The sequence below is a fragment of the Sceloporus undulatus genome, chromosome 1 (genome assembly GCF_019175285.1).
Source record: "Sceloporus undulatus isolate JIND9_A2432 ecotype Alabama chromosome 1, SceUnd_v1.1, whole genome shotgun sequence".
Taxonomy (NCBI): Eukaryota; Metazoa; Chordata; class Lepidosauria; order Squamata; family Phrynosomatidae; genus Sceloporus; species Sceloporus undulatus.
In genome coordinates, this window is record NC_056522.1 from 376,007,158 (window position 1) to 376,032,985 (window position 25,828).

Consider the following 25,828-nt stretch of genomic DNA (forward strand, 5'->3'; position numbering starts at 1 on the left):
GCCAACTGGTGCTCTTCTAAGTACTTTTTACTGGTCTGTTATGTGAACCTACCTACCAACAGGTACTGAAAGACAGCTCTCCAAAGGAGGGGGTGGGTTAGTGCGAGCATCCATGCCGAAGAGTTCTGCTGGAAACATGGCTACATACCTGATGTGTATAGCTTCATCTTCGTTGCATTAGGTTATTGTAAATTTAGTAGTTTCTATTATAGGCATTCGTTGGCTCACTGAGGTATTCCATGCCATGTGTAGGTTTGCCCTGCCTCAGCGAAGCCAGGAGCCAGACTCATTACTCCCTGAATAAGATTGTTCTTACAGTAGTGTTGTTGGGTTATTTTTTGAATAGCATATTACAGACGGGAGATACTAGCATGATGAGGAGAAAAAGCAAAGTGTGGTTTGGAGATTACCTGCATGAAAGGTTGACATTGAGTTGCTGTTCTAAACAAGGTTTCTTAATATTTGACAAATTAAGTTGCAGAGCCATTCACAGGGCTTGCAAGTTATCTTGGTGAAAGGTTTCTATGTGTCTTGTGTGCTGATATCTGAACTGGATGGGATGAAAACCATCTTTTTCTCAGACTGAATAGGATTTTCCAACCCACATCCACCCTATATAGGGAAAGAATAAAGGAGATTTTTTCCCATCACAGGCATATGACATACAATTGCTCATACCTCCTTTGAGAATATTAAATATGCAAGCCCTGGACTCATAGTGCAGTGAACCATGTTTCCCCCCGGATTAGAATATTGTATTTTTGCATTATGAGTGGTGAATAAATAAAGCCATTAACTTTTTTAACAAATCCTAGTTGTTGGATGTTTCTTTTTCATTTTCAACATCACTTGCTGTCATTGTTCAAGCACTGGTTTAGGTACCACTGGCACCATTGATCCAGGATAATGATTAAAGCAGTAAATGAGGAAAGTGATGCATGGGCACAGGTTGTTTTTAGTGCCCCAGGCTACCCATGAAAAGCTAGACTTGCTTTCCATTTTCATTTTTAGAATACCTACACTTGTAAGATGCAAAGAATGGGTGCTAATCTAGTGGAGTGATAAGGGTGGGCTCTTAGTCAAAATACTCAATTCACATCTTATGTTTCCCAAGCTGCTCTTGCCCACAGCCATCATCACTGCAGTCTCAAAACACCCCCCCCCAACTCCATTTTAATACTGATTTGGGCTTAAAGAGCTCCATTTTAAGATGAAGTATATGAACTATCACATAAGCCCTCCAAATGCCCCCTTCATCATCACTCCTTGTCAGTTAAGCCAATGGGAGTACAGTCTGAAAACACCTAGAGACCAAAGTTGTCCACCCCATCTTGAAAAGGTAAGTAGCAGGTATGTTTTTCCCAACAAAATACTGATGACATGACACGATTAAATGTGTCCAGTCATTGGGGAAACCACAGTATGGACATAAATGCTGTTGTTCTTTTTCCTGTTGTCATATGATGAATGGCTTAGGGAGCTGGGTATGCTTGCTTGCAGAAGGGGACTTAGAGGTGAGATGATACCTGTCTTTAGACTCTGAAGGATGTCTTTCTTCATGTAGAAGAAAGAGCAAGCTTGCTTTTGCTACTCCAGAGACTATAGCTGGAATTCATTATCACAATTACAAATGCATAATCTAGAATTACCAAGGCATTACTGATTCATAGAATCATAGAGTTGGAAGAACTCCAAGGGCCATCCAGTCCAATCCCCTGCCATTGCAGGAAATACAATCAAAGCACTCCCAACAGTGGACATCCAGCCTCTATTTACTGTATATGCTCGAATATAAGTTGACCTCATGTATAAATTGGGGCAAAATATGGTTTTTGATATGACCCCTGGATAAGTCGAGGGTACCACTTGGGGCATGTAACAAAGGATCAATGGATGAAGAAAGAAAAGAATGCCAAGAATTTAGAATTTCTGGCAGGCATAACTACTCGTGCTAAAGACTGGATGTATGAGCGAATGGAGGTTGGTATCATGCTTCCAAACCAGATTCGCTCTTGCCTTTCATAAGGGGACAGCTCCTTTTTAAAAACAGAGTTAAAGTACAGTACTTAAATTGACCTGTGGATAAGTCGAGCCAGGTTTGGTTCATTTTTTGACCGACAATTTCTAGACTCATACATGAGTATAGTATAAGGAGGCAAAACCTCAAACATTCCTGAGGAAATGTGTTTCACTGTCAAACAGCTCTTACTGTCAGAAGTGCTTTCTAATGTTCCTGCTGTTCTTTTTTCTGTTGTGAGGAATGGCGCTTCCAAGATGGCTTTGGTTACAGCAGCTTGTTGCAGTATAAATGCAAATAAGCTTGTGCTGGGAAACAATGGGATTGTACCTCAGCCAATCCTGCTGTAGCCGTGTGTGTTTATCACAACAGGCAAATTAAACAAACCCTGCATTCCAGAATCATTACTGAGTACAGTAGTCCCTACATTCTCTGGGTTTAGGGCTGAGGATCCCTGTGAATGTGGAAAAAAACACAAATAGAAATTCTGTTCTCTTACTTGAGAGAACACCTCTTAGCAATCTCCAGGTCCTAGTGCAATTCTATGGTCAACACCTGCTAGACATTGTCATAGGTTATGCTGGAGACCTACACATTGCCTAGAGAAGTGTTTTCTCTAGCAACTTCTAGGTTCTCCAGCGCAACTCTATGGTCAACTGGCAGGTGCGCAAGGGATTCCTAGAGAGAACATATTATTAAAAAGTGCAAATCATCAATTTACAAAGTCAAAGGTGGAACACAATGTGGAGGGTCTACTATATTATATGTTAACAACCAACACAGAATGAAAAAGGGAGAGCATATAAGCCTGCCTCACCAGCTTCCCCCTAATATGTTAAAAAGAATACATCCATAAGTATGTCACAAACTGGAAATCTGAGGGAAGTGAGGATGGTGAAAGGGGGGGAAATAAATCCCTGAACGAATTTTGGGAAAAGCTTTCACAATGGTCTCTAGAAGGTTCATATGTTCTACGCTTATACAATCCTTATTCTGACCTTTTTTCCGTTCTGTCTGTACATAGGATGAATTTGGCAAAAGATTTTCTGCAACCGTTGAACTGATCTTTTACAAGATGCAGGACTCTGCCCCTAGGCTTTCCATGCTATTTCTGTTTCTGATATCATATTTTGATTTAAGAACTGCTGCCTAGGAACACATTTACATTGTTTAACTAGGTGCGGTACACACAGTACTAAAGCTCGTGCTCGCGTGTGCTAGGGTTATGGGACCGTGTGGCAAACTGCACGGTCCTTAACCCTAGCACATATGGTGGTGCAATAATTGCCGCCCCGTTGTACACAGGTGCCACCATTATGACATAACAGACGCATAGCATCTGCATGTCGCACTCACCAGTTACATAACGAGTGCCGCCATTGGTGGGAAGTGTGGGGTTTGGCGGCTGCGGTTTTCCTGTGAGAGGAAAAATAGGTGCCGGCAGACTGCCAATTTCAGCGGTCTGTACTGTCGCCTAAGTAACACCTTATTAGTGAGATGGAAAAGAAAAACGAACGCACCAGTTTGACATAGTGGTTTTTGGTGTTAGACCTGACTCTGGAGACCAAGGTTTGATTCTCAGCTCGGCCTATAAACCCGCTTGTGACCATGAGCAAGTCACCTGCTCAGACTCAGGGGAAGGCACATGCAACCCCCCCCCCCCATAAATCTTGCCAAGAAACCCCCATGTAGGTTTGCCATGAGTCAGAAATGACTTAAAGGCAAACACCCCCCCCCAAAAAAAAAAAAAAGAAATCAGTACGTGAGAGGAAGGTCATACAAGATCTCTCTCGTACTGATTCTACGACTAGCCCAGCTATCTTTGAACTCTACCAGAAGAAATCATTAATTAAAGCTTCTTTCACCACCTGCAAGAATGGAAAGTTACACTGGACAATTTTCTTTCAAAATGAGGGGGAAGAGGCTTTAATTGAGTTTAGAAAGGGATTAAAGGCGCTTGTTCACATGGAAGGACATGGCTGGTTATCAAAGCATTATTACATCAAGTGCTGTGCATCAGCTTTCTTTTAATTCTGTTTCCAGCTTATTGTGGAAAAGCAGTGCTTCTTACCAGCGCTAAGAAAACCCAGTGTTCAACAAGCTTTTGAGTAAGTAAAGGAGATTTTTATTTGTTGGTAAGGCAAGCTTGGTGTTGTTGAGCTTTGGAAAAGTTTTGACATTTGGGGAACGGAGATGTTCTGTTCATTGATTACACAAGATTAAATAGACTTTGACCTTGGGCAGCCTTTGCCTGGAGCCTAGGCTCAGGCCTTTATCTGTTACAACATACCATCCTTGCTAGAGACCAATGAAGAAACATTCAGGTAGGCTAATTCATTCTACCCACTGGAAGGAAAAAAATGGAAGCGAAAGATTCGGGGATTTATGTCACGCTGTATTACCTCTTTTCCTCTACAGGACTACTCTTAATAAAGAAAGCTTAGTGAATGGCTTGCAGGTAATGTATGCTGCTCCTTTACCGAAGCAATCTAGGAAAAGCAAGATGGACGTGGAGTGACTTTTTAAAACATTCTAACAAATGTTATTTAATCTGTTTCATATTTCTATTTGTTTTATATTTTTAACTTAGTACATTTTTAACGAGTTTTTATATTTTTTAACTTACATTAATGTGATGTTTCTACTTGTGTTTTGAAAATGGTACTTTTTAAAAAGCATCCTTTGTGAGCTGTGCAATTTAAGAGAAAGTTGGCCTATAAAATTAATTAATTAATTAATTAATATTCTGCCTTACTCCTGAGAAGCCTCAAGGTACTAGCAATAAGTATAGAAGCAACAACAAGCCAACCCTGTCAATACTAATTCAAGGGCAAAAACCAAAGCCATAAAAGCAATCAAATTCCCTTTAAAAGTTTATTAAAACAGAATGGATTTCACCACTATTAACAAGGAGAAAGATAAAGGAGGGCCACATTAATAATACCTTTAGCAGTTACAGGTGTACCACGTTCTTTATCAGTCCAATAGTGAGGCTGAGAGGGAGGCTTAAATAGCCATGTATTTCCCTGAACTCAGTGAGGTTACTTTGAAGTAAACATTCACCGGATTGTGCTATTGGTAGACTTGGGAAAGGCACAAGAAGGGGACAACTGAAGGCTGCAACAGGCCGTCACAACTAAACTATATGTTTAATACAGTTTAGCTGCCTCAAGCAGAAAGATGTCTGTCTGTCTGTCATAGCATCTGTTTTCCTCACCTGTGTATCTTGCATTTAGTGTGCTTTTTTAGTGATTGGTCATTGGCAGATAAACACAGGCTCAGTTTTTAAGTCTAGGAGGGGAAATGGATTCCAAACAGAGGAAACTGTGGACCCAAAATTTTAGGGGGGAAGTCACAAAATAGAAAAGCTTAAGAACTGGGATTTTTAACTTAGAAAAATAAAGATATTGAGAAAGGATTTGAAATAGATTAGTAAAACTCTAGATGGGGGAAGGTCAAGATGAAAGCAAATTGTGTACTCTCCCTAAACACTAACCTGTATTAATTTAAAAGTTTTGAAGTGTCCCTGTTGACCCAAGGCAATGGGACAATCCAGTGGGAAGTAGACTAGTAATATATATCAACAGGCTTTTTCTGCCTTCCAAAATGAACATCAAATTGGACATTTCTCTGTGGAAGCCATACTTGCTTGGTTAACTTCTTGGTCTTGTTTTGTCATTTGCTGTCCAATCTGTTTGTCCTTTGCTCCCCATAAACTTCCTGCACAGCTGCTGATTGTCTTTTTAAAAATGCATGTATAAAATTTTCCTTTCCTTCCCTCTTCTGAAGATTCAAATGAAGGCTAGTGCCATCATTTCCAAAATGGTCTTTATAGCCATTCCCTGGACTAGAACCCTCATAATTGTTGTTTGCAAGAAACACATTCTGCTCAGGCTAAACAATATGCTACCGTATTTCATATGAGAAGTTGCACAGAAAACAACAGATGTGGTCCAACAGAGTGAGAGGGCCACTCTCAGGGGAGATTGTATCTACTACCTGCTTGCCTATATCTACTAGTCCCTGAGACAAACCATGTGCCACATCTGTAAATCACTGGATTTTGCAAGTAAACTGCAATTTACCTGCCAGTGGTGCAAAACACCAAACAAACGGATGAATCAATACCAAGGTTTCCTGATCAATAATTCAGATATATGATTTGAGATATAAGGCCAGTTTGAGAAGGAAGATTGCAAGAGATGATAATGGGATGTGTGTGTGGAGAAAAGCAGAGAAATTGGATCCCCCCAATCTTACCACAAACAGCTTCTGTGTTTAAGTGTCCAAATAAAAAAGCTGTGTTAGTCTGTGCTGTGGCAACATAAAAAGAAAAAAAGGGAAAGAATCTAGCAGCACCTTGAAAGACTGGCTGGTTTATTTCATCATGGGCTTTCATGGATTTTAATCTTCATCTGAAATAAATCGACCTTAATGACTCCTGCCAGATTCCTTCTCCTACTACTTCATTTCCTTTTTTAATGCCTGATTTGTGTGATGTGGTTTTCATGCAAATGCCCCGACCACCAGTTTTTGTTTGTCTGATTATGTTAAAATGAACCAGTCTTTAAAAGCAAATAGATTGAAATCCCAAACGTTCATGCCAAAATAAATCAGTCTTAAAGAGAAGTGAATTGAAACCCACAAAAACTCATGCTAAAATCTGTCTTAAAGGAAAGTAGATTAAATTCACAAAGGCTCATGCTAAAATAAATCAGTCTTAAAGCTAAGTGGATTGAAATCTACAAAAGATCGTGCTAAAATCAATCAATCTCAAAGGTAACTGGATTTAAATTCATGAAATTCATACCTTTTTTCAATATTATGTCTCCGATCCTGGGACTTGTTTTTCAAAGTACTTGGGGGGGGGAAATTAAGATGTGAACAAAACCGGAAAGATGTGGAGAAGAAGTCATTTGTATATATTAGAATTTATTTGTGCTTTTAGGATAATAATGTCTTTATATGTTGTGTGTATATGGCCTGTTAGTATATGAAATAATAATACAATACAATACAAAGTGTTGGTTGTCACCTTTAAAGCCCTACATGGCTCGGGCCCAAGTTACTTAAGGGAACGCCTCTCTCTACACAATCTGCCCCTCACACTCAGAACCTCAGGGGAGAAATTGCTGGAATACAAAAAAACCAGATTGGTCACTACTTTCCAAAAAGCATTCACAGCCGCAGTCCCAAAACTATGGAACAACTTGCCAGAAGAGATCCGTCTCATTACATCATTAGAAGCCCTTAAGAAGGCATTAAAGATGGCTCTCTTCCAGCGGGCATATCCATCCGACCTGCTATAGTTGAAGATTCCCACCCTGATTTGATTAGATGGAAAAACAGATGAATCAGACGCTTTATTTCCCCTATTGGAGCACCGCTGGCTGACTAGTATTGACTAGTATTGTATAGTATTGTATTTTACTGTATATTGTTGTTATATAATGATGTTTTTAATCTGTTGTGTATTTTGTAAATTGTATTGCTGACACTGAAGTGATCCCGCCTTGATCCGCAGGGAGAGGCAGGAAATAGAAAAATAAAAATTATTATTATTATTATTATTATTATAAATACTTAGGATTATCTGCCAACAAACACTAACGTTTAGGGGAGTGCACTAGGGGAATGTTAGGTATCTCATCAAACTGCAAATCTTTGCATTTTGGAGCCACAGAAGGTAGTATAAAATTGGTATAGACACACCTCTGGTCCCTTTTGGCTAAGGTCCATCTGTATACTCTCCCAGTTTGGCCGGGACAGTCCCAACTGATGCTCTCTTGTCCCACTTCTTCTGCTTTTAAAATGTCCCAGTTTCAGTCTCCACCTCCAACTTTCCCCCTTTGTGCTCAGCTTACTTGAATTACTGCAAACATAATTTGAGATGCAAAAACAGTTTACCCTTAATTTATCATGAGGGAGAGGAAGGGAAGCGATGGAGTCTTGCTCTTCCCAGGAGGCTCAGGCAAAACCAAACTGTTGCAGCATCTCCTAGCTTGCACATCCTTCTTTGTTAATATCTTTTCCCATATTGACCACACTCTGCTGTTGCTTGGACACATTTGTACTGGTTTTCATCTGAAATGTTGGGGAGCATGGTATGATCCCACCCAATATATCTATCTGTTTTCCTGCCATGAAAGGTTTTCTCAATACAAGAATGGCAGCCACATGGTTCTTCACTGTTTGCAAAGTCATTAAGAAACTTTTTTTCTGTCCAAAATATGTCCACCTGTGCAACACCTTCCAGATATTTCTGAATTCCTGAAATGAAAATGGTGATCAAAGACTATACTGATTTTTCTTTTGTGCTTGAAAAATTAGGAACACAAAGATACCTATTTTAGATTCATTTGGATTAACCAAGATTTATAAGTCATGATCTATGAAATTAAAACAGTGTTTTGAAGCCTCAAAGTGCATTATGTAATGTACATGTAGCAGCTATTTGCTTTTGCATAGTCCCCTTTGCTGCAAGTTCCCAGAGAGAATCCTGCAATAAAATCAGTGGGTATGTAATACATTAAAACCAAATTGAAAATAGATTACACCAACAGCAGCTCAAGGGCTACACGTTTCCTAGATGGTACAACTTTCTAGCCAGCGTGATGTAATGGTTTGAGTGTTGGACTACAGCTCTGGATAGCAGAGTCTGAAGCCACGCTCATCCATGGAAACCCACTGGGTGAACTTGGGCAAGTCACATGCTCTCAGCTTCAGGGAAAGGCAATATTTCTTTTGGCGCATGATTTGGGGTATCGTGGAAATGCAGCAAATTGTTTGTTATTTCTGTGTGTGCTGAAGTAATTTCTGACCTATGGCAACCCTGTCATGGGGCTTTCTTGGCAGAATTTTGTTTGGAGGGGGTTGTCTTTGCCTTGCTGTGAATGCTGAGAGAGTGTGACTTTCCAAAGGTCAACCAGAGGGTTTCCATGGCTGAACAGGCATTCGAACCCTGGTCTCCCAGTCTCCTAGTCCAACACTCTGACCACTACACTGCATTGACTCTCAGACTATAAGTTCAACTTTACAAATCTTCTTTCCAACATGATGGGTAGTTAGGCTTCTGAGAGCTCTGGTCAAAAATAGTATTCTTTTTTTCCTGTGCTTTGTTTCCTTAATTCACTTGTATGGTATCTCTATCCAGGGAGCGAGGTGCAGGAATTTCCCCTCTCAGATTGGCAAAATAATTTGGCCAGTGTAGGATACTGCAAGCGCTGTATCTTATCTCACAGTAGCCCCACATGTCTTGGCCAGGTTTCTTTGAGGATGCAATGTGCAGGCGCTCCTCTCTGAATGCCCAGCAGCCTGGTTGGGGCTGTTTTCTCTTTTGCACTCCTGACATTCGTATCCAAGGGGTGGAGAGGAAATGAGTCACTTATGTGTGTATTCATGACATATTTCCCTTGTCTGGCATTGTCAAGGCAGCTTACAATTTCCTCCCTTAAGAAAGGCAACAGGGTTTAAGGCTCACTTGCCTTGCCAAAGCTTACAGGAGTGAAAAATCTATGGGGTTTCTAAGAGGAAATTCACTCCAGGGGTAGGAAATAATAAATAAATAATAAAGTTTTTATTTCTATCCCGCTTCTTCCTGCGATCAGGGCGGCTTACAACAAAAGTTAAAACATCCATACATAAAACATTAAAACATTAAAATACAGTGTATCAAAAGCCATCTTACACAATAAAAATAACAGGCAAAAAGCCCCATAGCCCAACCTCTTGGCCACGGAAGAGGAGGGAGGCCCACAGGATTTTATTCGGGGAATGCCTGTTGGAACAGGAAGGTTTTCAGGTCCTTCCTGAATTGGGCCAGGGTGGTAGTCGAGCGGAGCTCAGTGGGCAGCATATTCCAAAGGGCTGGGGCAGCAGTGGAAAATGTCCTCCGTGTGGTGGAGGATATTCTCGCCCCAGGCACCTTCAGTAATTGCTGCCCAGACGTTCTGAGGGTGCGAGGCGGAATGTACGGGGAGAGGCGGTCCTTTAGGTATCCTGGGCCCAAGCCATTTAGGGCTTTATAGGTAATTACCAACGCCTTATACTGAGCCCGGAAGCGAATGGGCAGCCAATGGAGATCTTTAAGTATCGGTGTTATATGGCTGGTCCTGGAAACGCCAGTGACCAGCCGGGCTGCCATGTTCTGCACCATTTGCAGCTTCCGAGTTTGGTATAAGGGTTGCCCCATGTAGAGTACATTGCAGAAATCCAGTCTCGAGGTTACCAGAGCATGTACAACAGTTTCTAGGTCCCTCTGGGCCAGGTATGGGCGCAGCTGGCGAATAAGCCGAAGCTGATGACAGGTGCTCTTGACCGTCGCATTCACCGACGCATGAGCAGTCAGGTGAAGTGACGAGTCAAGAAGCACCTCCAGACTGCGCACGGAGTCCTTCACAGGGAGCGTGACCCCGTTCAGGACAGGTGGAACCACCGCCATTCCTGGACCAGGGGAACCTATCACTAGTACCTCCGTTTTCTCTGGATTCAACTTGAGTCGGTTTTTCCTCATCCAGCCCATTACTGACTCCAGACAGGCCACGAGAGGAGAGACACCATCCCCGGTCACTGCATCAGTCGGAGACATAGAGAAAATTATTTGGGTGTCATCAGCGTACTGATAACCCCACGCCCCATGTCTCCGGATGATCTCTCCCAGCGGTTTCATGTAAATGTTAAATAGCATGGGAGACAGAATGGCTCCTTGAGGGACCCCAGTTTTAAGGGCCCGCTCATCGGAGCACACGTCTCCCAGCTGCACCATCTGGGACCTCCCAGAGAGGTAGGACCGGAACCACTGGAGCACAGTGCCCCCGATCCCCACCTCTGCCAGGCGTCCCAGAAGGATACCATGGTCTATGGTATCAAAAGCCGCTGAGATGTCCAAGAGCACCAACAGGGACACGCTTCCCCTGTCGATGCTCAGACGGAGATCATCGACCAAGGCGACCATGGCCGTCTCAACCCCGTAACCCGCCCGGAAGCCAGTTTGAAATGGATCCAGATAATCCGTTTCATCCAAGACCGCCTGAAGCTGGATTGCAACCGCCCTCTTGATCACCTTTCCCAAAAATGGTAGCAGCGAAACAGGCCGATAATTATTATGAACCAGGGGGTCGAGGGAGGGCTTTTTTAGAATAGGTTTTACTATGGCCAATTTCAATTGTGATGGAAATTGCCCATCCCTCAAAGATGTATTAACTATCCGGCGTAACAAGGTTGTTACCGCCGGTCCCCCCGGGCCGCTAACCACGAGGGACAGGGATCGAGAGAGCAGGTTGTCTTCCGAACACTTCCAAGGATCTTGTCCACATCCTCGGTACTCACCGACTCAAACCGATCCAGTTTAATAAAGTCCACGGAGGCTCTGGACACCTCTACCCTAGGTTCTGCTAAAATGTCGGCGTTCAGACCTTTGCTTATGCGAGAGGTTTTATCCGCAAAAAAGTCGTTAAATAAGTCACAGCAGGCCTTAGTAGGTTCAAGGATCTGGTTCAGGGCGGGAGGGAGCTGAGTTAGCTCCCTGACCACCCTGAACAACTCTGCCGGACGCGACTCTGCGGACGCAATACGAGCACCATAGAACGAATTCTTTGCTGCTCGTATCGCCTCTCTGTAGTCCTTTAACAGTTGGGCTAGGAGATCCTTGTCGTCTAAGCAAAGGTGTTTCCGCCAACGGTACTCTAGCCGTCGCAGTACCCGCTTCCTTGCCCGGAGATCTTCCGTATACCAAGGCTTACATTTGGAAGCGGGCCTGAGAGGGCGCTTGGGAGCGATACTGTGTATAGCCCTGGAAAGACCGGTATTCCAAGTACCGGTGAGGGCATCAACAGAGTCGCCGTCGCTTCCAACCATGTACCCCTCTAAAGCTTCTTGGAACCTTTTGGGTTCCATCAGCCTTCGAGGGTGGACCATCCTAATAGGTCCACCACCCCCGGGGGGGATCTGGGTAGAGGCCTTGATTTTCACCTCTACCAGGAAGTGATCCGTCCATGACAAGGGGGGAAACATTAACTATTTCCGCCCACGGATTTTCCGCATCCGAACAGAAGACCAAATCGAGAGTATTACCCACACAATGCGTAGGACCCTGTATCAGCTGAGACAGGCCCATGGCCGTCATGGTATCCATGAATTCCCGAGCCGCACCAGATGGAACATAGCTGGTCGTGAGGGAGATATTGAAGTCACCTAGGACAAGTAGCCTGGGTGTCTCCAATATCAGCTCAGCGACCAACTGTGTCAGCTTGTTAAGGGAGTCCGCTAATGCACGGGGTGGCCGATACACTAACAGAATCCCTAGACTGTCTCTAGCCTTTAGGGTCAGGTAAATACACTCGATGTAGGATGTCTGTCGGATGTGGTTCCTGGTGAGGGACACGGTGTTCCTATGTATCAAGGCCACACACACCCCCGCCCGCCTAACCTGCGCTGGTCCTTCACCGAGAACCTGGCAGGCAGGGCCTGAGCCCACACAGCGTCCCCTTCGGGCCCAAGCCAGGTCTCGGTAATGCAAGCCAGATCACACTTTTGATCCTCCAAGATGTCGTGGAGGATGTGGGTCTTGTTGTTCACTGATCTGGCATTGCACAGGAGCAGCGACAGGGTTTGCGGCACGGTTGGAGCGACCCTCAGGTCCCTTAGGTTGGGAGGGGGACAGGAAGGAGAGATAGATATGATGCATCGATCTCTCCTTTCCCTGGAACGCAAGTCCCTTCTCCCACCGCCATACGGTGGAAATAGGGAGTTTCCAGTAGAATATGCAGGTGTGGCAGAGTTGTCTGAGTGTTGGACTATGACTCTGGAAACCAGGGTTAGAATCAGCTAAGACATGAAATCCACTCTTGGGCAAGTCACACTCTCTCAGCCTGAGAGGTTGGCAATGGCATACCCTTTCTAAAGAAACTTGACAAGAAAACCCCATGATAGGGTCACTTTAAGATGGCTATAAGTCATAAATAATTTGAATGCACACAACATGCACACCATGAGATTGTATTGCACTTAGGCAGAAAAATTGAAATGCACAGATATAGAATGAGGGACACATGGCTTGACAACACTACATGAAAGGGATCTAGGAGTCCTTGTAGACCACAAGTTGAACATGAGTCAACAGTGTGATGCGGCAGCAAAAAGGCCAATGCACTTCTAGGCTGCATCAATACAAGTATAGTGTCTAGATCAAGGGAAGTAATAGGCCCACTCGGTTCGCTTTGGTCAGACCTCACCTGGAATAATACTGTGTCCAGTTCTGGGCACCAGAATTCAAAAAGGATGTGGAGAAGCTGAAGTGAAAGAAAACTGGTATGCAAAGGGATCTACCAGCTTCAGTTAGTCTCAAAGGTGCTGCAAAATCCCTTTGCCTATTGAGCATGGCTGTTGATGACTGAGTCTCATGGAGGTCTCTCATTCATGAAGGTCTCTCATGCACCATGAGTCAAAGCTGACTTGCCAGCAAAACAATAACAACAAATATAGTGGAGGGAGAGTGTGGTCCTGAGGTTCTGTGCTTGGTATAAATTTTTTATTGTCTATTGTAATTTTACATGTGTTGTCATCCTGCCTTGATCCATAGGGAGAGGCGGAAAACATAAACTAAATAAACCAATAATAATAATAATAATAATAATAATAATAATAATAATAATAATAATAATAATATCTGTGAATAATCAAATCTGCCAAAGTCAAAGCCAGCAAAATGGGAATGATATCTTCAAATTGCCATACATCCCCCCCTGAGTCCAGCCTAAATGTCTTTGGATAGTCCTATGCCCCCTGTTCGCACTCTCTCTCTCAGGCCAAGGGGCCCTTCCTCCCAGGCGCCTCCTTTACTTTGGCTGCCTCTTGGCGCCCTCTGTCCTGACCTAGTCTCCAAGGCTGGTGCCCAGCCCAGCGGTGACGCAGGGCAGAGGCGTCCAATGGGGAGCCAGGCCGGGTCCAGGGGAGGCTATAAAAGGGGGAGCCGTGCAGCCGGAGGGCCAGAACAAGGCGCTGGAGCAGCGGAGGAGGAGGAGGCTCTTCTCCATTCCCTTCAGGGCTGAGGGCGCACGGCCAGCCCGCCTCTCCTTGGGGTCTTGGGGGCAGCCTGGTCCTCTGCGGAGGGGCCAAGGGAGGCCAAGGGGCTCCAAGAAGGGACACAAGTTCCCAGGGAAGTTTCCCTCCTCTCCAGCTCCGTGCGTAAAGTTGCCTCGGAGAGGAGTCTCAGGGGAAGGGCTCTTTGGGGGCCATGGAGAAGGCGAAGAGGGCTCCCCTGCGGGCCCCGGCTCCCAGCAGCGGCTGCAATGGGTTCCCTGCCCCCGAGGAGAAGCCTCCTCCTCCTCCTCCTCCTCCGGGGTCTCTCCCCGGCTGCAGCTCGGGGCGCCAGCGCTTGGCCAGCTGGAAGGAGGAGCGGACGCGGAGCGAGGAGGACAACCAGCTGAACCTGCCGGGCCTGGCCGCCGCCTACGGCACCATCCTGCGGGCCCTGGGCGAAGACCCCCAGCGCCAGGGCCTGCTCAAGACCCCCTGGAGGGCCGCCACCGCCATGCAGTTCTTCACCAAGGGCTACCAGGAGACCATCACAGGTGGGCAGACCCCAGACAGGCCCCGGACGACGGGGAGAGAGAGACCGACCCAGGGCCACCCCCTTCTGCCACCCAGGGATGCATGCATAGAATCACAGAGTAGGAAGGGACCCCAAGGGCCACCCAGGCCAGCCTCCTTCTGCCATGCAGGAATAGATAGAATCCTAGACTTAGAAGAGACCCCAAGGGCCCTGATCCAGTCCAACCCCATTCTGCCATGCAGGCACTCTCAATCAAAGCATCCCCTTTGACAGATGGCCTTCCAGCCTCTGCTTAAAGACCTCCCAAGAAGGAGACTCCACCACACGCCATAGGACCACAGAATTGGAAGGGAGCCCAAGGGCCACCCAGACCAACCCCCTTTTGCCATGCAGGAACTCGCAACCAAAGCACCCCAACGGATGCCCATCCAGCCTCTGTTGATACGTTTCCCTAGAGGCAGGGATTCTCCAATGATTCCCTATGGAGAGAGAACATTTTGCCGTGTTTCCCTATGGGCAAGTATGGTTACCCTATGAACAAGTACTGTCACTTGTTTTAGTACGTTCTTTAAAACCCTCCAGAGGAGGAGACTCCACTCCACTCCGAGGAAGGAGTTTGTTCCACTGTCGAACAGCCCTGACTCTCAGGAGGTTCCTCCTAATGTTGAGCTGGAATCTCTTTTCCTGGAGCTTGCATCCATTGCTCCATTGTGTCCTAGTCTCTGGAGCAGCAGAAAACAAGCTTGTTCCCTCCTCAATATGACATCCCTTCATATATTTAAACAGGGCTATCATATCTCTTCTCCAGGCTAAACATCCCCAGCTCCTTGAGTCGTTCCTCATAGGGCATGGTTTCCAGACCTTTCACCATTTTAGTCGCCCTCCTTTGGACACGCTCCAGTTTCTCAATGTCCTTTTTGAATTGTGGCGCCCAGAACTGGACACAATATTCCAGGTGGGGCCTGACCAGAGCAGAATAGAGTGGCACTATTACTTCTCTTGATCTAGACACTATACTTTTATTGATGCAGCCTAGAATCACATTGACATTTTAGCTGCCATATCACACTGTTGACTCATGTTCAACTTGTGTGACTTCAATTCATTTCTTTCTTATGGCGACCCCAAGGAGAACCTATCGTGGGATTTTCTTGGCAAGATTTTTTCAGAGGAGTTTTGCCATTGCCTTTCCCTGAGGCTGAGAGAGTGTGACTTGTCCGAGGTCACCAAATGGGTTTCACGGCTGAGCTAGGAATCAACCCTGGTCTCTAGAATCCCTAACCCTTCCTGCAGGGTGGGAATTGGGAAAAGGGGAGGGTTTGGGAAGCCACACGTTCACAACAGCCCAGTGAGGTAGGCTGACAGGTGTTTAACAGTGGTGGAGTCTCTTCCTTTGGAGGTTTTTCAAGCAGAGGCTGGATGGTGTCTTCCTGCATGGCAGAAGAGGTTAGGCTGCTTGGCCCCTTGGAGACCCCTCCAGTTCTAAGATTTTGTGGGACAGAATTCAAAAATAGAGTCATATTAGTCTATAAAATCAGTATGTGAAGTGATCTTGTAGCACCTTTGAGACTAACTGAAAGAATTTATGTTTAGCCTAGTGAAGAGAAGGTTAAGAGGTGACAAGATAGCCATGCTTCAATATTTGAAAGGATGTCATATTGAGGACGGAGCAAGCAAGCTTGTTTTCTGCTGCTGCAGGGAATACGACACAAAACAATGGATATAAACTGCAAAAAAACAGATTCCACCTAAACATTTGGAAGAACATTCTGAGGTTACGAACCGTTTGACAGTGGAAGATGATTCTTTAGAGAATGGAGAATTCTCCTTCTTTGGACGTTTTTAAAGAGACGTTGGAAGAGCATCTCTCTGGAAAGCTTAGATTGTATCTTTCTGCATTGCAGAATGGGTTGAACTGAGTGGCCCTTGGGGTCTCTTCCAATTCTGAGATTCTATGCAAATGGATCTTGTAGCACCCTTCAGACTGTGTAGAAGAAGTTGCGGCATAAGCTTTTGAAGACTTGTAGGTCCAGAATACAGCAGAAATAATCCAGTTTGAGACCGCTTTAACTGCCCTGGCTCAATGGTAGGGAATTCTGGGAACTGTAGTTTTGTGAAACATTTAGCCTTTTCTGTCAGAGAGCTCTGGAGCCATGACAAACTACAAATTCCAGGATTCCATAGAATTGAGCAATGACTGTTAAAAGTGGTGTCAAACTGGATTATTTCTGCAGTGTGTTTTGGACCTTGATCGACTTCCTTGGTCTCCATGCATCTGGAGAAGTAGTCCTAAGTCTACAAAAGCTTTTGCTACAACTTCTTCCACACAGTTAGTCTCAAAGGTGTTGGAAGATCCCTTTGCATGCTGATATTCCAAATGAACACAGCTATGGCTCTAAATTCTCCCTTTATGATTCTGTTATAGATGAGCAGCCCAGGCTGAGCTGGCACAGTGTCCTGCTTCAAATAAATGAGTGTCACCTTTTTAGCATTTAAGCAACCCCTCTGTAAAGTTGCCGGGACATTATTGTTCTTGCATTGCATATTGTGGTTAAGGATTGTGGACCAAGAGACGTTTAACTCAGAGTCCCTGCCTCCTCAGTCCCATTGATGAGTTTGCAGCTGAAGGGGATCCAAACTGGGGGAAGTTCCTTTGTTAGACTACAGCTTGCATAATCCACCAGCCAGAATGACTCGGAAAGATTACTTTTGGGGGGGGAAATTCCCAGAAACTGCCCTATTGGTTGGGAGGTCATGGAGCTGTAGTCCAAAACATTAATTTTTTTAAACGCTTGATGAAACATCAGTGAACAACCTGGTCTATTTTAAAGAGCTATAAGGTAATATAGAGAGCACATGAAATGACTGTTCACGCTAAGTTTTCATGGAGTTCAGCCCACCTGTTATCCAGATGCATTATAAAAAGTTACCAATGTCCAGGTTTCCCTTTATTCTCCGGTCAGTGCATGTGCAAACACACTAAAAAAAAAGTTGAAGGTTTTCATGGCCGGAATCCATAGCTTTTTGTGGGTTTTTCAGGATTTTGTTTTGTGGATTTTGGATGATATTGTACATTGCTATACTGGCCCCCCTGAAAATGTTCTTTCTATCTCAAGGTGCTCCAAGATCCTGTTGTAAATTTTGTTTAATAAACTATTAGCCCTATTTTTACAACTGTAAAGCTAAGCTGTGCAATTTCATATTTCTCCTCTTTCATGAACTATTGATTTGCTCTAAGACCCATTTGTTTCTCTTTTTAACAGCTTATGGTATCCCTAGAACTCTTCTCATTTCAAATGACTTGATTTTCTTCTGTCAGCTTTCTTCCCTGCCCAGCTTTTACACGCATACATAGTATAGTGGTTTGAGCATTGGACTAATTCTGGAGAATGGGAGTTTGAATCTTTGCTCAGCCATGGAAGCAAGCTTGTTGTTCTTGTGTGCTATCAGGTTATTTCCAACTCATGGCGATCCTAAGGTGACCCTATCACATGGCTTTCTTGGCAAATTTCTTCAGCAGGCGTTTGCCATTGCCATCCTCTGGGGCTGAGAGAGTGTGAGTTGCAAAGGTCACCCAGTGGGTTTCCATAGCCGAGCAGGGATTCAAACCCTAATCTCCAGAGTCCTAGTCCTATGTTCAGACCACTACCCCACACTGGCTCACATGGAAGCAAACTAGTGTAATTTTTTACACCTTTTGATTGGCCCAATAAAGGTATCGTCAGTGGGTATTTTGGATTTTGATAGTCACCCCACCTACTCCTGTATGTTTAAGTTAACATAGGACCCTATCAATGGGAGGAAAGTGCCCAAATCCTGTGAGTAAACGGAATTTAAATCTGGGAATATCCTGCAAAAGTGGGATTGTTTTCAGATTACATTGGGCCAATTGAGCATTAACATGACATTAACCCGTGCAGACAGCTGCAAAAGTGGTGTGATTTTGCTCACCACCTGCACGGGTTAATGTTGCGTTAATGCTCAATTAGTCCGACCTCATCTGAAAACAATCCCACTTTTGAGGGACATTCCCGGGATCTAAATCCCGTTTATCCATGGGATTTGGGCACTTTGCCTCCCATGTGATAAGGTCCATAGTATCAGTCTGTTTTGAGAGGTGGATGACAAAAGGGCTTTCCAGTTTTACTGTTGTTTATGGTAGATTAAACTTGGAGGAAGTCAGAGAATGAGGGAAAAGATTGACCAGTGTCTTGATTCTTCTTTCCTTATTTCCTTAGCAGTTTAAGTAGTAACACTTCTTTACAGCCTTGGCAATCATCCTGTTAGTGAGTTGCAACAGCACAAGCCCACTTTATGTTATTGTAATCCACTGATTTGGTGTTGCAGCGGTTAGAATTTTTCACCAAAAGTGCAATGACCAAAATCCCCTTCAAAGCCAGAGACTAGACATGAGTTAGCAGTGTGAAACAGTGGCTGAAAAAGCTAATGCAGTTCAGGGCTGCATCAGCATGAGTCTAATATCCAGTTCAAGGCAAGTAATTTTATCACTTTGTTCAGCCATGATCACATCTCATGTGAAATACTGTGTCCAATTCTGGGCATCACAGTTCAAGAAGGATACTGATAAGGCAGATTTTGATTAGAGGAGGATGACCAGGATGATGAAAGTTCTGGAACTGTTGCAAGGGAACGAAGACTACCAAGAGATATCAAAGTATGCTGGACAAGGATGAGAATGAGAAGCTTTATGTTACAAAAGGGCTACAATGAACAAATTTGTAATAGAAGACAACGAAATACAGGGTTCTGGAAATGAAGTTTTATGGGGAATGACATTGGGACCTGTGTATGTTTAGCTTAGAGAACAGAAGATTGAAAGGTGACATGATAGCCATCTTCCAATATCTGAATATCTGCAGTGATATCTTGTAGAAGATGGAACAATTGATAAAGCATTGGGGGAAAAAATGGTAAAGTACTTACTAGATCTTTCAAGAAGAAAATTATTGAAGTGTTGCATCCCTAATGATGACTTGTGTCCAGGAACTTGGAAACAGTCTTTTTTGGACTAAAGCCACCAGAATCCATGAACTATCATGGCCAATGGCCATTTTAGATAGATGATTCTGGGAGCTGTAGTCCAAAATTAATTTTTTCCAGGCTATGCTTGTGATCTATCAAGCCAAGTGCCACCTACTTCTCTGCCATGACTGACATTCTGCCAGGGGTTTCGGGTGAAATCGGATTGCTTGTTTTTGCTAACTGCTTGGGATTAGTTTCTTTTAGAACAGTGGACTGGGTAGGATTTGCCACCCTCCAGAAAAGCCATCATGTAGGACTGTTTGGTGAACTGCATGCAATATGGTAGTTTGCAAGCTTTTCTGGTCTCTTCTAATCTGTTGTGCAGCAACTAGTCTTGAACCAAAAAACACTGCATTAAAAACAGTTATTTGCAGATTCATTTCAAAAGCTGTTCAACAAAAGCTCACCTTCTCCTTGCTTCCGTTTCGAGTTTTCCAGCATACTGTATCATGCATTAAATTATGTTTTTCCTAAGAGAGGAGCTAGCAGATGCTTTCTAAACAATTGAATCCAAGTGGGGTGGCTTGCATGATTCCAGACCTCATTAGGGACTGTGATGACAGAACCGAGCTTGGTCAGCTCTTCTACGTCACCCTTCTTGTAAATACCCTTTTGGCAGGAAAACAAAGCAGAGAGGCTACAATTTGGACCACTTATCCTGCAAAGCCTTTTATTGCCTCTCTGTCTGTCCTGCCATCTGCCACATTTTCACCTGGTTTTATCTGCCAGTGCTTGGAAAAAAACAACTTTTATTGGCTCTTACGGAGGCTGTTCAGTTTTGATCCTGGTTCCTCTCTCTTGTTCCCTCTAAAATATTATTAGGTTGAGTTGCTGTAGAAACTGTTTTGATATAATTATACATTTATTTCCTTTCAGCCATAGTTATGCAAGTAAAATTTGCTTTATTGTACTAGCTGGATTCTATTGTGACATTCTTCTACGCTTAAACCATCTGGTTGTTGGCTCCCAAGGCAAGGGAGTGGTGAATCTGCTTTCAGTTTTAATCTAGAGTAGTGGTTCTCAACCGTTGTTTTGGACTTCAGTTCCCAAAAGCCCCAGTCAACTTGGCCAACAATCAGGAATTATGGGAGCTGAAGTCCAAAACAACTAGAAGGCTGTTAAAGGAGCCATCCAGGGTGCCTAACATCTTTTAGAAATGTTTGTCATCCTCTTGGATAGTCTGATAAAAGACAGAATGGATTCACTACCCGAAAATAAACACTGTGTGTAGTGCTGGGAATGGTCTGAATTACAACAAAGTGCTTTATAACCTATGATGGTTTCTGGGTGAAAATTAGCCCTCCAGCTCCACCAAATTGCCCACCCCATCTTAAACTACTATTAGAACTAGAAGCACAGGTAGCCTCCATGTTTCAGAGCATCTTTTGTTACTCACAGTTTGGATAATTCCTGTTCTATGATCCCAGGACCAGTTCAGAGTCCTGCTTGTTATCTTTAAAGCCCTAAGTGGAATTTAGGATCATTACTTGAAGGACCATTTTTTCCTCTATCTGTCCACCTGTACCTTCAACTTCAGATCTGAGTTTATAACACAGATGGGAATCAAATGGGATTTCTTGATTTTTTGCTCCATCATCTTAGCTATTCTGCATCAGTCCCTCTTTTCTCAGTGTGGTGTCACCTGTCAGAATGACTTTAATTGCTTGAATTCTGAAGTAGTGTGCTTTCTTAGCAGCTTGTGCCATGTGGAAATTGTGAATGTGTAGTTTCCAGCTCTTGTTAGTTGTGTAGATATTCCTTACACTTCTTCTTTGGTGTCTGATGTGGGATGGAAAAGTTTCAATGCTATATTTTTCCATGGAAATGTTTCCATATCACATATGCATATAATTATATCAACAGTTGCCTAAGCTCTTGTTCTGTAATCATTTGTGCTAGATAGCTAAATACAGGATGTGAATTCAAAGACATAGCCGTGTTAATCTGGATCGGCCATCTTGTAACACCTTTGAGAATAACCAGGAGAAAGAAAGAAGTTGGTAGCATAATTTTTTGTAGACTTCCCCAGATGCATAGAGTGAAATGCCTAGGAAGAAGCAGGATGTGCATGTGAATAGCAGCAGAAATGCAAAACTTGTGGGTATGGTAGAATTCAAGATACAGATGTGTTAGTCTGTAGAATCAGTATGCACAGAGATCTTGAAGTTTATCAGAGAAGAGGAATTGGAAGTATAATCCGATGGCAATCTGAACGCAATCATGGGGTTTAACGTTATTGCGTGATAACCCACTACACGCAAATTTGGGCAAAGGGAAGTCAGTCCAAACGTAATCATGTGGTTTCATGTTATTGCGTGATAAACTGCCACACGCAAATTCGGGCAATGGCGTGCTATTTTCAGGCAATGGGGAGCCAGTTCAAATGCAATGCGTATTCATGTAACTGAGCTAAACTAGCGAATTTAAGTGAATGCGTTCTGGTTCCACTTTCTTTTCATTCGAATTTAAGAAAAATTCCTCCCGTTTGATAAACTCCCTTGTAGCACTTTGGAGACTGACTAAAGAAAGAAGTTGCCAGCATGAGCTTTCGTATAGTCGGGTCTACTTCCTCGGATGCATTTGGATCAAATGCATCTGAGGAAGCAGACTTAAGTCTACAAAACTCATGCTGCCGATGTCTCAAAGGTGCTACAAAATCTCTCTACATTGTGGTTATGGTGATCAGGGGACAAGTCCAGTTTTAACAATGGTTGTTGGGGGACAAAGGCAGGAGGAAGGATTTTCCTCCTGCCATTGTCTCCCAATGACAATTGTTAAAACCAAGCTTATCACTTCATCTCCTTATACAGTGGACCCTTGTTATACGCTGGGGTTTGGTTCCAAGATCCCCCGTGTATAACAAAATCTGTGTATGCTCAAGTCCTATTAAATATAATGACATAGCAAAATGATGTCCCTTATAAAAAATGGAATATCAAGGTAAATTTATACTTTTTTGGAACATTTTCAAACCGTGTTTGCTTAAATCCGTGTATAAAAAATCCGTGTATAAGAAGGGCCAACTGTACCCACAAATTTTGCATTTCTTTTGCTATTTACAGATACAGTCTGCTTATAAAGACCTGTCTCTAGGCATTTCACTCCATGTATCTGAGGAAGTACGTTACAGTCTATGAAAACCTGCAGTACTAACTTCTTTCTCTCTCTCACTTCATCTCCAAAGTGCTACAGTATCCCTTTGCATAAAGGATATGACGTTTTAGGAGTACTGATAAACCCTACTGGTCAGAGGAATGGACTTACAAATGAATGCCCTTCTAAGCTTGTTTCTATTTCACAAAAGCTCTTGCTCTTCACAAATACAAGTAGTTAAGACAAATGTGATAAGTTGCCTGTGTCCATAGATTCACATTCACTTGTTAGTGAAATAAAATGTTCAATTAGTTGTACTGAATCTTTTTTCTCAACTAATAGTGCAGAATATGAGTGAATAAAATTGAAGATGCTACAGTTATACCTCTGCAAAAGAACATTAAACTATTGATATAACATAAATCAGGCATAGCTTTCTTTGGGGATGGGACCTTTTGAAAAAGTAGTGTCCCTTTGGGTATAGTTGTTTTTTGTTAAATATAACGAAAGTACAGTGGGCCCTTGTTATCTTCTGGGATTTGGTTCCAGGATGCTCCATGGATACTAAAATCTGTGGATGCTCAAGTTCCTTTAAATAGAATGGCACATGAAATGGTGTCCCTTACATATAATGGCAAAAACCAAGGGTTGCTTTTGGAAGTGATATGTTTATTTGAATATTTTCAAGCCATGGATACTAAGAGCTGACTATCTATGCACTCTTCTTTTTACATTATTAGAAATATTCCAGTGAAATAACTTCCACATAAAGCTTTAAATATGTTTTAATATAACATTGAAATCAAATGTGGTAAATCAGATAACATTTTTTAGAGAACAGGAAAATTTTACCGATTTTTTTTCTTGAAAAATTATCCAGATTTTCCCCCAGAATATTTTTCTTGAAAAAAAATCCAGTTCTGTTTCTGCAAAATCCATGTTGCTGCAACTGGGTCCTTATCAGCATTGCTTCATGGAAACCAGAGTTTGAGAAAGTTACATTTTTGGATGACAGTTCCCCAAATCCCCCAGCAAAACATATTGGGGAGGAATTTTTATAGATACTTCAGCTTAGAAAATTAATTTTTTTGGACTACAACACCCAGTACCCTCCAGCCAAACATGAGCCAAAGCCATCCTAGATGGGGCTCTTCTGACTGATGTTTAAGTTTCAAGGGAGCATGGAAAAGTTACCTTTTTGGATTGTAGTTTCCAAAATGCTCCAGCCAAACATAGCCATGGTTAGGGCTGAGATGCAGATTTTTCTGGGGGCTGCAACACACAAAAAGGCTAACTTTAGGCATTTATACTGAAGCTAAAACAACAGCACTGAAGTAACTTAACTTTCAGTAGCTCCATTTCTATTGCGTTAGGTGGTAGATGGAAATCCTCTGTTTCAGAGCCCTTGCACAGGTTGCCTTGTGTGTCTCCTGTTGACCTGCCCATCAAGCTGTCAAGAAGATGACTTCAAGTTGTCAGGGGTTGCCAGAGCGACATTAAAGCCATGCAAATAGTTTCCACAGCAACAGGCTCCTTTACCTCTGACGCAAAATCTCAAAATCACTGGTGTCTGCCTCTCCCTTCCCCTCATATTCAGGGTTTTTAATCTCTTCCTTTTTCTTACTCTCTTGCCATGAGCCTCCTTGCCATTCTCAGTGCCATTTCCGTCAGCTGCAATTTTGCTCATCCTGAAGCCAGCAATGTGCCAGACCTCTTTGTCCCAATGGGTGACACCAGTTGTTACCTTTCATTGTGTCTTGGAACTATAGGTCAGAAGAAACTCCATCTCTCCAAGATTTTATAAAAGATTAAGGTGTGAATCCAACCCAATTTCCATGCATTTACTCCCTGTTGGATTCAACGGGAGTTTTAACTGAGTGCCTTTATAGTTACAAAGCTGTATAGATTTAGTCTGGCACAATAACAATAAATTAAACTAGATGTGGAATGTTTATGCAACTTTCAGATGCACAAAGTAGAATAAACAAATGTACACACAAGCATCCAGAGGAAAAAATGTAAATAAAGTTAAAGGACCAAGAAGTACCAAAAAAATTCACTTGTGGTAATTGGATTAAGATGAATTGTCTAGAATACAAGGAATTTGAAAAATGGTCAAAATGTTAAAAAGCAAACAAACACCCAAACCACCTCTGATTTTGAAAACCCTTTAAACATACGGTTATGACTTATGTAATCATCATCATCATCATCATCATCATCATCATAGAATCGTAGAGTTGGAAGAGACCACAAGGGCCATCCAGTCCAACCCCATTCTGCCATGCAGGAAATCCAATCAAAGCATCCCCAATAGATGGCCATCTAGCCTCTGCTTAAAGACCTCCAAGGAAGGAGACTCCACTACACTCCGAGGAAGGAGTGTATTCCACTGTCGAACAGCCCTTACTGTCAGGAGGTTCCTCCTAATGTTGAGGTGGAATCTTTTTACCTGGAGCTTGCATCCATTGCTCCAAGTCCTGTTCTCTGGAGCAGCAGAAAACAAGCTTGCTCCCTCCTCAATATGACATCCTTTCAAATAATTAAACAGGACTATCATATCACCTCTTAACCTTCTTTTCTCCAGGCTAAACATACCCAGCTCCCTGAGTCGTTCCTCATAGGGCATGGTTTCCAGACCTTTCACCATTTTAGTTGCTGTCCTTTGGACACGCTCCAGTTTCTCAATGTCCTTTTTTAATTGTGGTGCCCAGAACTGGACACAATATTCCAGGTGGGGCCTGACCAGAGCAGAATATAGTGGCACTATGACTTCCCTTGATCTAGATAGACACTATACTTCTATTGATGCAGCCTAAAATCACATTGGCCTTGTTAGCTGCCGCATCGCATTGTTGACTCATGTTCAACTTATGGTCTACTTGGACTCCTAGATCCCTTTCACACGTAGTTTCATTCAGCCAGGTGTCCTCCATCCTATATCTGTGCTTTTTGTTTTTCCGCCCTAAGTGCAGTACCTTACATTTCTCTGTGTTGAATTTCATTTTGTTAGCTTTGGCCCAGTTTTCTAGTCTGTTCAGGTCATTTTGAATCTTGATCCTGTCCTCTGGGGTATTAGCTATTCCTCCTAATTTGGTGTCATCTGCAAATTTGATAAGTATGCC

At 43.3% G+C, this 25,828-nt stretch overlaps 1 protein-coding gene across 1 annotated transcript in view; it reads left to right on the plus strand.

The window, feature by feature from the left end:
* Window positions 1-13,996: 13,996 nt before the first annotated feature.
* The window catches only part of GCH1 (GTP cyclohydrolase 1), a 64,687-nt gene continuing 52,855 nt past the window's right edge, over window positions 13,997-25,828 (plus strand). Inside the window, exon 1 of the mRNA XM_042445949.1 lies at window positions 13,997-14,586. Coding sequence (XP_042301883.1) covers window positions 14,250-14,586 — 337 coding nt within the window. The 5' untranslated portion in view covers window positions 13,997-14,249. The remainder of the gene's footprint in view (window positions 14,587-25,828) is intronic.